The sequence below is a fragment of the Poecilia reticulata genome, chromosome 2, assembly GCF_904066995.2.
Source record: "Poecilia reticulata chromosome 2, P_reticulata-male-v2, whole genome shotgun sequence".
In the NCBI taxonomy this organism is placed as follows: domain Eukaryota; kingdom Metazoa; phylum Chordata; class Actinopteri; order Cyprinodontiformes; family Poeciliidae; genus Poecilia; species Poecilia reticulata.
In genome coordinates this window covers 36,793,185-36,806,487 of record NC_088831.1, presented here as the reverse complement: position 1 = coordinate 36,806,487, position 13,303 = coordinate 36,793,185, and the positions used below count along the sequence as shown (strand labels likewise).

At 37.1% G+C, this 13,303-nt stretch overlaps 2 protein-coding genes across 23 annotated transcripts in view; one reads left to right on the top strand and one right to left on the bottom strand.

Annotated features, from left to right (window-relative positions):
* asic4a (acid-sensing (proton-gated) ion channel family member 4a) overlaps positions 1-7,754 on the top strand; it is a 141,623-nt gene extending 133,869 nt beyond the window's left edge. Inside the window, exons 7-10 of the mRNA XM_081604536.1 lie at positions 2,253-2,344; positions 2,488-2,567; positions 3,546-3,656; positions 4,381-7,754. Coding sequence (XP_081460662.1) covers positions 2,253-2,344; positions 2,488-2,567; positions 3,546-3,656; positions 4,381-4,554 — 457 coding nt within the window. The 3' untranslated portion in view covers positions 4,555-7,754. The remainder of the gene's footprint in view (positions 1-2,252; positions 2,345-2,487; positions 2,568-3,545; positions 3,657-4,380) is intronic.
* LOC145550840 (uncharacterized) overlaps positions 1-11,709 on the bottom strand; it is a 36,675-nt gene extending 24,966 nt beyond the window's left edge. For 2 of the 22 annotated variants that reach the window (XM_081604537.1, XM_081604538.1), the window contains exons 1-4: positions 11,241-11,709; positions 10,729-10,942; positions 6,896-6,937; positions 6,073-6,126 (exon numbers count right to left, since the gene is read on the bottom strand). In XM_081604537.1, the coding sequence (XP_081460663.1) occupies positions 6,073-6,126; positions 6,896-6,937; positions 10,729-10,782 (150 nt within the window). In that variant the 5' untranslated portion in view covers positions 10,783-10,942; positions 11,241-11,709. The other 20 variants (XR_014086619.1, XR_014086612.1, XR_014086611.1 and 17 more) reach the window with 20 other exon arrangements.
* Between the last annotated feature and the right edge of the window lie 1,594 nt (positions 11,710-13,303).

The following is a 13,303-nucleotide window of genomic DNA, read 5'->3' as shown; positions in this document are numbered from 1 at the left end:
TTTCTGTACTTGGACCCCGAAATATTAAAAACTAGAGATGTGCCGATCAGGTTTTTTTTCCTGCCGATACCGATTCCGATCACCCATGAGGGCCGATCACCGATACCGATTACATAATTTTATTTTATTTTATTTTTTTAAATCATAAACACTACCGGTTACATTATGTGGAAAAAGGAACCATGAATTCACCTTAATTTAGACAAAAACTTTTTCCAAGAAAAAAACAAAACGGGCATTGTGCAAATTGTACTGCTATCAATAATACTATCTTTAACAGACTGATAACATATGAAGGCTCTGAAGAGGCTAAATAATGCAAAGAGCCAAAATAAAACCTCTGAACATTGCCAAAAAATTCAAGTATAAAACTTAACATTCAAAGGCAAATACAGGTTCCATTACAATAAACAATACAGAGTTACTGAATGAAAACTTCCTGATAGCATGGCGGCTAGCAGATTAGTGCTAGTTCTGAGTGGCTGTTTCTGACTGAGCGGAGTAATTATGCAGAACAGGGAGGAGATCGATTATTTTTTTAGAGATTAACTGTCTCATGTTAGGACAGCGAAAGTTTTAAAACGTATGTAAAATGTATTTTTTTAGGCTAGATGCTGCAGCTTTAAGCAGAGGTTTGGTGTGAGAGTCACTACCAGGTGGAGCAGAAGCGGCGCTCCGTCTGTCAAATATGACAGCTGCTACGCTGCTGTAGCGCGGAGCAGCGGCTCAACAGCGAGAGCAGAACCAGCGTCTTACATCGCAGTTCGAAGACTTAAATAATTTTGCGGGTTATTTGTTTAGCTTTCTGACCGTCATGCTAATCCGGGTGAGTGTTTGTAGCTGTGCGCTGCTTTACCTGCTATCTGATCCTCCATATGTTTTTTTTAACTGCAGTGAGCCTCGATGTAGCCAAACTCCGTCAAGTATGGCATTGTTTCTATGCCATATTAGCTTCGTTGTGTTGATGCATTTTGACCTGCTTCAATTTTCCGCCGCAACACGCAAACTTCCCCATTCACTCAGTGCGTTATAGTTCCACATCGCTTAGGATTTGTTGCTGTGCGTTTGCGCAGTGTGAAGAAAAGAGGAGACCAGCTGCACAGGCAGGCTGCGAAATGAGAAGCAGGTGATCGGTTTATGTGATCGGCAACAAGAGACCATGATCGGCGATCACCAATCATACACTTTTTCACGGAAATCGGCCGGTTATGATCAGTGGCCGATCGATCGGCACACCTCTATTAAAAACCTCTTAACTATTTGCCTCTTTCATTTTCCAACAAGACTGTGCATCAGTGCACACAGCAAGGTTTGCATATACATGGATGAAGGTGTCTGATTTGGAAGAACTTGCCTGGAACAGAGTCCTGACCTCAACCCGATCAAACACATTCGGGATGAATCTAAGCAGAGACTGTAAGCCGGTCAGAAGCTGTTAAAACCTAAAAATCTGACGTCATAAAAACCCATATTAAAAATTGGTTGTCACTCAAGCTTACAGGTGTATCAAAGCTGAAGAGGTTATACTTTTTGGAATATACTTCATTCGGTTCCTGGCAGCGTCATCTGAATTTGACTGCTTTTATATCAAATTTAGTTTTAGATTGGACTAGAAGTGATATTTTATCCAATCTGTGTGTTGAGATGCTATTCATTATGAGTTAGCTATATAAATAAACATTTGCAGATTTTCTTGAGGAATAAAACACATAAACACATACTTATACTTCTTTGCGTTAATCTCTCCCAATGAAATACATAGATTTTTATTGTAATAAAATGACAAAGGTGGAAAAGTTCAAGGAACATCAAGCAAGTTGCTCTATGGAGCACTTGCTAATATTTAAAGCCAATTCAGTGCAGGGGGAACCTGTAACGCCTCTCAGTGTCTAATCAATGGGATATAAGAGCGGATCAACGTGGCTAAACCACAGAACCCATGAAGATTCACAACATTTAATATTACGAGACTCTACAAACTCCAGAGAGACCAGAGGATGTGAGTGACTAAGCATGCTGTTGGTGCACGTCCCGCTCATCTCCGTAAAACCCTGAAAGACCTCATTATCTCACAATCACTGGTTAGATCTATTCAAAACACTGTAGGCCTCGTTATCCTATCCTGTGTTAACGTGACCAGAAAGATGACTTGGTGAATTTATTTTAAATGAGGTCTATTTGAAGTGAATAACAGGGAAAGAACAGATGTTTTCTGAATTGCTGTTTTCCGTCTCTTTCTTTTCTTTTTACAGAGACAATTTCTTGGTGTTAGATATTTTCTTCGAAGCACTGAACTATGAAACAATTGAGCAAAAGAAAGCATACGATGTCGCAGGATTATTAGGTAAGAAATCCTCTCTTTCAAAATTGATTTATAAGCTGTCTTTTCAAAACTGTAGCTCAATTTTGTAAAGACTTACAGAAAACACAAACACTCTGACTGTCACTGTTACTGTTTTTCTTAAACATTGATGTTCTGTGTTTCAGGTGACATTGGAGGACAAATGGGTTTATTCATCGGCGCCAGCATCCTGACAGTCTTAGAAATACTGGACTACATCTATGAGGTACAGTCTTCAAGTTGCTGGATTTGAAGCGAAAACCAAGAGCTTGTTACTAAATATATTGTTGACTTTAATCCAGACAAAACGCTGATTCTGTGAATCTACATTCTGGTTCCAGTGCAGACGTTTATAGAAACTTATTAAAGCGCGCGTGTGATGTTGTTTTTTAGTCATTTATTTAAGCCATCAGTTTGTTGGAACACGCAACTGACCCCAGCTGGCTAGCTATTGGTATGAAGGGAAAGCTGAAAACTTTAGACTTAATATGGGTAAAAAAAAAAAACATGTGACACTATGTGTGTTTCATATCTGTCAAGATCAATAATTATTGATTAGTTTTTTTTGTTTTTAATGTCTGAAATACTGTCTGTTTCAGTTTTTGTTTCCCACCGTTGTTGTTTATTTTTAGCAGTTATTAGTCACACTGGCGGAAACGTAAACTGCTGCTGCGCAAGTTACTCTACAGGTTGTTGCTAGGTAACCAGAGTATAAGTGAGTTGCTAGGTAACCAAAGAGTGAGTGCGTTAGTTGGTGTCACCCACTTTGCTAAGCTAGACGTGAGAGGTTTCCCAGAATTGGATTCCAGTGAACTTATTGAATATTCTGTCAGACATATTATCTATTAATATTGATCACGTGTCTATCGTGATTATTTACTGTTACTTATTTATTTTCAAGCTAAACTTTGTTGGTAATGCTCCTTTTTACAAGCCATATTCATTTGTTTGATACACCAGTACTACTGGCAGCTAATTAGCCATTAGCATGACGCTGCCACCACCATGCTTGACATTTGGTACGGTGGTCTTAGGCTTAGAGTGAAACATGAAAGGGAAAGAAGAAATCTGAAAGGGGGCAAATGCATTTGAGCACAAAACTACATATGAATATAATGATTTTACACAGAATTCCTCTTCTCTTCCAAATGCTGTATTTCTTTCCTGGTTTTTCTCCCGCCTGACGTTCTCTCGGTGAAACCAGCTGATGAAGCATCGGCTACAGCGTCTGCTGAGACCGCAAAAAGAAGAGAAGAAGAATACCCAGCCGACCACAACTGTTGCCACAGTGGGTCTAGAAGAAATGAAAGCAAAGGTACTGAACAAAAACTGCTCTGTAATAAATTACTCTTTCCTTGTTTTCATGCTGAGTGTACATCCTACACCCTCACCCTGCAGCACTGCAGCCAGCTGTATTAGAAAACAGCAACTGGATAAGTAATAGAGAAGCAAATTAATATTTTTCCACCACATGAGAATAAGGAGTGTAATGCTCCTAATTACTTTTTAACCACTTTGCAAAACACAACCTCCCCTGGAGCTCAAATTCATTATTGCACAACTTAATTCTGAGGTTGCTTATTTTCTAAACAATAGACTTCTCATGTTGAATCTAAGCCGGAGTGAGTCGACGCCTGCTTTGCATATAGTAACTGTGACAGATGGTGAGTGAATTGGCTAAACAGCTGTGGACTCCAGCGGTGCTTCAGAGTCAGAGGCGGGCCTCCTCCTTCGGAGGAGTTTCGGGGGAGGCCCCCAGGAGTCACACAGAGGTGAAGGAGGAGTATCGCACTGGCTGCTGCATTTCTACGGTTTCTAAAGCAGGTCGTTTATAACAGACAAATGACACTTTAAAGCAGGGGGGTTTTGTTCGTCTAGGCTAGGCTAATCACAGCTTTTTGTTCAGTTTTCAGCCATAACATTTACATCCCAAACACTGGAAAGATGAAAACAAAAAGTTTGTGAAATATGAACTGATTTATTTGTTTTTATTCAATATTTGATCCTGGTCTTGACTTTGTTTTGTCTGCCTCCAACAGGAGCCCAATGACACGACACGGAGTCACCCAGAGGGGGCGTACGCCAACACGATTCTCCCGAACCACCACGTCCCTCATCCTCATCCTCACCCGCACCCTCTTTCTCACCCTCTCCCTGCGCCCCACCAACATCGCCCGGGACACCACGGCGTATTTGAGGACTTCGCTTGCTAAAGCCAGCGTTTGTTTCCAGTCCTGGTGACAAAACAAGACAGGAACTATCTGTGTTGAGACAAAAACAGATCCCCCCCTCTTCCTCCTCCTCCTCCTCTGCATCTCCGTTTGTTTCTTTGCTCTCACCAGTGAAAAGCTACGGCCAAAGTCAAAAACACTGAACTTGTGCTGCTAACAAACCACTTGTATGTACAGTTTAGGCACAACTCAGACACGGCTTCTTCTTCTTCTTCTTCTTCTTCTTTGTCTGTTTTTCTCGTTTTGATCTGAATGGGAACCAAACCTAACTCAGCGCCGCCTTGACTTCTCGGAGGCTACAACGACCAACTCTTTGGTACATGATCACTACAAGGGATAAGAGGATAAATGCACTTTAAAAAGGATTTATTTATTCTGTTGGCATCTATTTTTAATTGTTAATAATATTACTACGTCTGTGTTCCTGAATCTACTCTGACTTCATGAAGCTGTATCAAATCATTACACTTGATAAATTATGTAATTATTTAACAAAGTACTATTATCTGTCTGTTCTGTATTGTATACAAGATAACAGTAAGCAAACCTTGTTGGTGTTGAACCATCCGAAGTGCGAGTGGATTTATTTAGGCTGAGAAAGGAGCTAGCAGCATCTTTCCACATGAAGCATCCTGTCCGGTTTGTGATGAAGGTGTTAGAGTAGCAGTGTACCTGTACATAAACCACAAAGTCCTACAAGGTTTGTTTTAATGGTTGTTGTTTATATTTAGTTACTATATAACTTATGTAATATCACTTTTAATTATTTATACATTTTAGAGGAGTTTTTTTTATATGAAAATCACGATTGTAGCAAATACTGTCCGCTGACTGCCGAACATTACCGCAAAGGTGAGAAGACTGGACAACAAAGGTATCCGCAGCTCTTGAGCTTGTTCATATTTTGTCACATCAGAGCCACATAATTCATGAATTTAATCTGGATTTTATGTGACACATCAACACAGAATGGTGCATAATTTTTCTTATCAATCTGAGCATTTTCCAGTGGAAGAAGCTCCACAGCATGATGCTGCCACCGCTGTGTGGCAATGCTGCCGTCCTGCAGTGTGTTTCTCTTTCCATTTTCAGAGGATTGATTGAGGTTTTCTGCAGTGGTAAAACTTGAGATACTCCTTTAAACTTTGTTATAAATGTATCCCTGTCCTGTCTGCTGTCTTCATTAATATTCCCTAACAAACCTCTAGGACACATGTAACAAACTCGAGGCCCATGGGCCAAATCCGGCCCGCCATAGCTTTTTATGTGGCCCTCTAAATTCTAGACTAACTACAAGATGTTCTTAAATATTATTTTATCAGTCAAATCAATGCAGGTTTTATCTGTTTACTGTCAAATTGTATCAATCAGTCCTTCCAGTTTCTTGTGAATTATTGTGGAAATTCACGCAAAATCAACAAATCCTTGAACTTTTTTGCACCGACACATAACTGGGAGTTATTGCTGATTTTTTGCAAATGTTGTCAAAAATTTACTTACTTGTACTAAACAGCTGCCACAGCCATGTCTTGATGTCTGATTATAATCCATGATCTATACACCAAGTAATAAAAAGTCTCATTTACTGACATAAGTGCAAATATTTCCAAATTAGTACCACAAACACTTTGATTTTTATTTTAAAAATTCCCAAAACAATCATAAAATCCTGGAAGGATGAAAAGATGTATAATATTATTTAATTTTAAGAATGAATTGGTATTTTTAACAGTTTGTGAATACCCTAAAATAGAATAATGGCAGCCATTTTTTACCTTAATGTAATTTAGCATGATTCAAATGAAAACCAATAAGCCACGTAAATAAGCCACGTAAATAGCGTTGGCGGGCCAGATTTGGCCCACGGACCTCTCATTTGATCTATTAAAACCTGGTTGGTTGACAGCAATTGTTTGCATGTTTTAACTTAGTAATTTGCATCAAATTAAAGGGGCTGAATACAAACAGAGGAGGTTTTAATCTGAAGTTTTGAAATCCAGCGTCATTTTAACTTCTTTTCAAAGTCGGGCTTTACTTTGTGTCGATGTTGCAGGTAAAATCCCAGTGAAATCATTACTGTGTGGCTTTAGTGTGGCAATAACTTCAAGGGCTGCGAATACTTTTGCTGTATATTTTCCCCGTTTTTTTATATTTCCACACAAATCTTTGCAATGGGATCAGAAGCTGTTTATGTTTTTAGCTGTAAAACGGCTGTACTTGAATTATTCCTCTGATTTCTCTTTTTATTCCCTCCATCCAACCCTTCATTCTGGTTAATAACACAACTTTCAGCTGACATAAGCAATAAGAGACAGAATCTTACCTCTTTTGCCAAGTCATCTCCTTCAGATGTGGGCCGCAGCGACTGCAAGAAGCACAGCAGCTTATTACTGTGTGAACCTGGCATTATCGTGTGTGTGTGTGTGTGTGTGTGTGCGCGTGTGTGTTTGCATGCATACTTTAACATTTTTGCACACATGACTGAGCACATTAAGGTGACACAGCTCCGCTAAGCTGATCCTGTAAAATTAGTGGATTAGAATCAGAGAAGTTAGTGGGAAAACTAGACCGGCATTATTTTGGTTTGTAGGTTTTTATCTACGAAATCCAGGCAAAAACTTCTGCCACACAAACACGGCTGCAGACGACGGAGCAGTCTTTTTGGGTTAGGCGTGAAAATACGTGACAAGGACACGGTAAATTTTAAGAGCACAAGTTAGAGGAGCAGTAATGGAAATTAATAATGAAAACTTTTACTCTGATTCCCTCATGTTCATATTTTCCACTATCGTACAAGGCCAGTCTAGTCACTAACGGCTTTTTCCGCTGCAGGAAAATCCCCAAATTCACACGGCGAGAGCTTTTAAAAATTTTGTCTGAGGTTCCTTCTTTTATTTTTAACACATTCAGGGACCACACAGTTAGCAGTTCAATCTTTTTATTCTGTTACCGTCGCTGTTTCTGATGTTCTGCTGGTTTTATTTTCCAAGCTGCCTGGTTCAAAACTTTTCATGCACCTTGAATTTAGTCACATTTTGTCTCATTAAAACAACAAATATTAACGTATTTCACTGGGATTTTATATGACAGACCAGCACAGTGTACTGTATTGAAAAGTAGGAGCAAAATGATGCATTGTTTTTACAATGTATCACAAATAAATACTGGAATACAGTTGCAAATATGTTGAAGTATGTCTCAAATTCAAAAATAACTTTTTGATTCCAAAGGGAAACTAAATGCTGCTGTAGCTTCAGATTATTCAGAGTCTCTGTTGATGGTGATGGCTGTAGGCAGGAAACATCTCCTGTAGCAGTCTGTATTACAGTGAATCTAAAAAAGCCTCTGACTAAAGACACTTTGTTTTTCAGAGATAATCTCAAAATAAAGTCTGAGTCACATCTCAAAAATGAAATCTTTGCCTATTCTTTTCCTCCGACTCAATCAGATTGAATTTTAAGTTTCATATTTTAAAATTTGCTTTAAATTTAAGTTCAGTCTATTTTCCACCAGCCCTCACCAGGTTCCCAGTACCTGCTGTTCAAAACAATTCCCACAGCATGATGCTGCCACAGTCTAACTCCTAACAACAGCTTTAAACGGCGTAACGAGAAACATTCTTGTGAAGGCAGAGCGTGGGAAAGACCAGGAGCTTCTTAAAGAGACAGAGGCCTAATTTCAAGGCGTCAAACTACAAAGTCAAATTTAATTTAAAGGGGCAGATTTTAGCTTTACATCATGTTATAATGTTATTCCCTGTTCAAAAACATACCTTGTGTTTTGCTTTGACTCTTTCATGTATGTTTGAGAAATCTTTTACTTTCCATGGGAACCACTGGTTGGACCTAGCCCCGCCTTCGAGGCGCAGCTCCTCCTCAGAGCTACGGCTTCCAGTTCTTCAGGCTTCTGCCTTACACAGCAGCTCCTTCAGACTAGCTAGCAACAATTAGCAAATACAGTAGTAGCCTCATTATCTGAGCCACTTCTTAGTGAAACGCTGGTAAAAACATAATTAAAGGGTTAACAGAGAAGCGGTGATGACTTCCTGGAGGTGGAGTTTCTTAAAGAAACAGAGACCCAATTTCAAGGCGTTAAATTAAAAAGTCAAATTTCTTTTAACTCAATAGATTTTTACAAGATTTCTATAATAACTGAGGATTACATAGTTACTTGATTGTGAAATAAAACGGCAGTAGGTGCCATTAAGACTTTATTTTAAATCCTAACCCTGTTTCAGGTTTCTCCACAACTTTATGGCTGCTCTGCATAAAACTGTTCACTAATATTCATTGAAGAGTAGGAGGAGTAAAACAAAAAATAAAACGTGCTCTATTTACTGACTAGGTAACTTTTGAGAGCAACTGGTTGAAATGGATTTTATTTAGGATAATAAGAGTTGACAGTAGTAAATATGAAGGCACTATAAACTGTTTAAATTTAAATACTTTACTTTCATTTTGCAGCGACAGGCTGTCACATAAAATCCCAGTAAGTACGTGGTTGTGGCTTAAATGTGATAAAAAAGGAAAACTAAAGAATACAAAGGGTATTACCTTATTTTTTTTGTCAATCCCAGCAAACAGTTTTGTTGGAGATTTTTTGTTGTTTGTTTACATTACAAGAATCTTAACCCTCGTTCTGCACAAAGCACAAATTTTGCTCCAGTTTTTCTAAAAAATGTCAGATCAGGAAGGCTCCATGTTTTGTTTTGCTGCTTCCTGCAATGGACACAACTGCACAGAGGTTACCTTTAACTATCGGTTAGTGATGAAAAAAACAAGCTAACACATAATTTAGTGTTCTGCTCTAATCACTGCGCCTCTGAATAAATGAATAAATAAATGACTGAGCAGCTCCTTCTGTCTGTTGCACAGTTAGCTCATCGTTGATTAATAATTCAAGAAATAATTGTTCTCGATTTATGGCTGTGCTTTGTTTTTATTAAAGTGGCCATCTATCAACACATTGGGCCAAATGCAGTAGCTGCTAATCCACTACTGCAAAACACGAGACTAAATGTTATTAATATTATTTTATCTAGATATAGTGAAATTGTTGCATAAATCCTGATGAATATTTTCTCACTGTGTGATTTAAGTATATTTAAAAAACAAAAATCTAAAAATATGAAAGGCATAAAACATACATAAATAAGAAGAGTTTTAAAAAATATATAGAGGTTCAATCCTGCCATATTTAAGATTAAATACAGAAATAAATGACTCATTAGAAATAATTGCCAAAAAGTACTGCAGAAATTAGTAATTGGTGAATAAATCTCTTTTTTCATTATTATTTTTGTTACATTTAATTGCACACTTATTTGTCAAGTTGTTTTTTGGTACTATAATTATTTTAATTAGTGATTTATTTTTCATTCATTCTTAATAATGGCAGGATTGGTCCTCCATACTTTAAAAAACCAAAAAAACTGTGTATAATGAATACAAGAAAAAAGTGTACCTATCCGCACCGGAAATGACACAAACTTTGGAGATTTGACAGAATTTCAAGTTCCACCCTTTCTTCACTTTAAAACCTGTAAAACAATTTTTTTAATATTCCAAAGTTGTTGAAATGTATTTATTACGTTATTACTTTGATCTGTACATATGTTCAGATCAAAGTAATAATGCTGGTCAGAATCGGAGCACAAATTTTATTAATCAAAATTGTGTCAGAATTGTTCCATTAAAGTACAGCGTCTGTTGCATTGACTAGGATCATAAGAGAGCTTTTAAACTCCTCACAAGGTGCCAGTTTGCTAGATGCTCTTTCTCACAGCAATTATTGTTGCTGCTTTAGCATTAAGTCCTGATGTCTGAATTAAGCACTCCAAATGTTATGTCAACAGTTTTTGGCAACTTTTGGGTCTATTATAAAAAATATTGTGAGATACAAGCCTGAACATAAATAAAAAGAAAAAAAAATTAAAAATGATGATATATGCCCTTTGGCGTTAACAAATGACGCTTTTGTTAATCTACTTGATATATTCAGTCGCTGCTGTTCTGCCATATTTCAACGGTTCGCAATGAGATCCCGGCCTCCGACTGTTGATTTCCCTCCCCCTTTCAAGTAACCATGCGCCATACATGGATGTTTAATATTCATAATCATGTGTCACTTTGACATTTTCAAAAGGTTCCCAATCACCGTCTCTGATGGCATCCTGTACAGGCCATGCATAGCAATCTTCTCCTCTGTCATCAATAATTGTAGTCATCCTCTGAGAAATCACACAGGAGCTGGTGTGCTGAGCGGAATACAGACCTGGAGGATTACCTACATGCAGTTTTTTGAGTTCATGTGTAACCGTCTATGTTCGTCTCAGGTCCAGTAGCTTGACTTCAGGTTCACGGTATTTATTCTAACAAAAGAGGAAATCAAGTTGGTGGTTAACATCCGTCCAGCAGCTTCTGGCCCTACACATAAAATATAATAAATGACCCTAAGCAAATTACAAAACAATAGCTCAAGGTGAGCAGTTAGCATTAGTTAGCAGTAGTTGTAAAATTAAACATAGCTAAAATGCACAATATTAATAACGATACCAGTTAAAACCATATACAAAACATAGCAAAGTTACTCATAAAACACTGCATATGATTGCTTTTTTCTAAAATATATGTTAAAATGTATTACTTGTAAAGAAAACAGATACATACCACAGTTACCGACGGCAACAGAAAAAAAGAGGCGGATCTGTCAGTTACTGGTTGCTATGGTAACCACCAACCGCAACAGAACTTAATACACCAATAAATATCAGGAGAAACAACTTATTGACCAAACAAAATAGATTAAATTCTGACAAACATCACATTTATAATATTGTTAAGGTAAAACCCTGTTACACATGGTAAAAAAAAAATCGTAATAAAATAAATCCTTAGTGATTTTGTTTCTGGATTCTCTTTCAAGTTAAAGTTATAAACAGAGACTTGTATGAAGTAAAGTAAAGCGGTATCGAACTCATTTTCATTTTGGGCCAAATGAAGACTATGAATAGCCTACTCTTAAAGAGCCGGTTGTGCCAGAATGTGAACGGATAAAACCCGTTCACAAGCTGTTAAAATATCAACGAATTCTTAAAATTAAATAATATTTACCATCTTTTCAGTCCCTCCAGAATTTTATTATTGTTTGTGGGTCTAATTTGAGAATATTTGCTGTATTCGAGTTTGACACACGTGCTCTAGTAAAAGTAAAAGTACGGGTTGAAGTTTTGAAATGTACAAAACTAAGAGTTTCAATAAGTCTAAAATAGTAAAAACGTCCTAGTCATACAAAATACTAGTCATAATTTTTTTTTAACTTTTGCTCACAATATGCTGTTTACATAGAAATAAAAAAAACGTATACATTCTAGTTTTTCTTCAAACCAAATCTCCATCAGGATCATTTATTTTGCACAAAACACAGCGAATTTGTTACTAATCGTTAATTGATCCAACAACATAGAAGGATTTTTTTAAAACAAGGCTGCAGATGGGGAATGTTTTGCGTCTCTGAATGTGTTCCTGTTTGCGATGTTACTCAGGTTGAAGCCTCCATTTTGTTTTTCTTCTTCTGCTGCTTTGCTTTGATTGGATCCAACTGAATGGTGAATTACCGACACTTTTTGTGTGAGAGGTGGATTTTTTTCTCATAAAGTAGAAAGTGCAGATAGGGAGTAAAAGTAAAACTTAACTTACTCAAAGTAAGGTACACATACCTGAAAAAAAAGTACTTTTTTTAACTCTATAACTCTGTGTGTATGACACAAAGATACCTTTGTCGCTTCCCAACATGCTGCTCTCATTTCTGGGATTCCTCAACCTCTTTTTCAGAGATCCTGTCCTTCATTTCTGGGATCTTTTCTCCATGGCATCGCGCTTGTATTTGCTTAGTACATTATGAGTAAAACCCACATATTCCAACTGGCCACAGTTTGTAATATCTGCCTTTTTTTTCTTTTTTGTCAACCAAATATTTCTAAGCTGAAGCCTGAAGGGGGAAAAAAGCGTGTAAGATGGAGGTGATGCAAGCTTCTGTCTGGATTTCAGTGGGAGAAATTTCATCTCGTTTCCGACAGAAATGGAAATGGACCATCCCAGAGAGGGAGCACAGAGCATACATGTTGTATACAAGTCTTACGATGATGTGAATATTCCTCTGTTATAACAGATTTTATAAATGTCAAATATGGTAAATACAAAAACTATTAAAGTTTAGATTAAAAAAAAACTAAATCTGTCTCAAAGTCCAGACGTCACTTCAGTTTGTGGTGTCATTTTTTTACTACTCATCCATATACCTGTGGAAATAAGCAATAAATTAATTAATCTGAGATAAATTAAAACAAGATAACTAATTTCTGGTTGCATGATTATCGTTTTTCTCTCTTTTTACAAAAATTGGATGAGAAAAGTATTCAGTCTGATGCTTTGGTTTCAACTATCCCTTTCTTGAAGGACAATTTTGTTCATAATTAATTTTATTTGTTCTTTATAACGTTCCAGTATTAAATGTTCATTATAATTTAAAGTTTATTTATCTTTAAAAATGTGTTCTTGCATTTTTATCCCAGTACCAATACTAGAAAATAATTCCAATAAAACAATATCATCGTTTATCGCAATAACTTCCGGGACAAGCAATTCGAGTAAAACCTCTAAAATGTAAAATATGTTCCACAATCTGACCAGTTTTGTTTCAGTGCCATCCAAGTGAACAAAAATAAAATAAA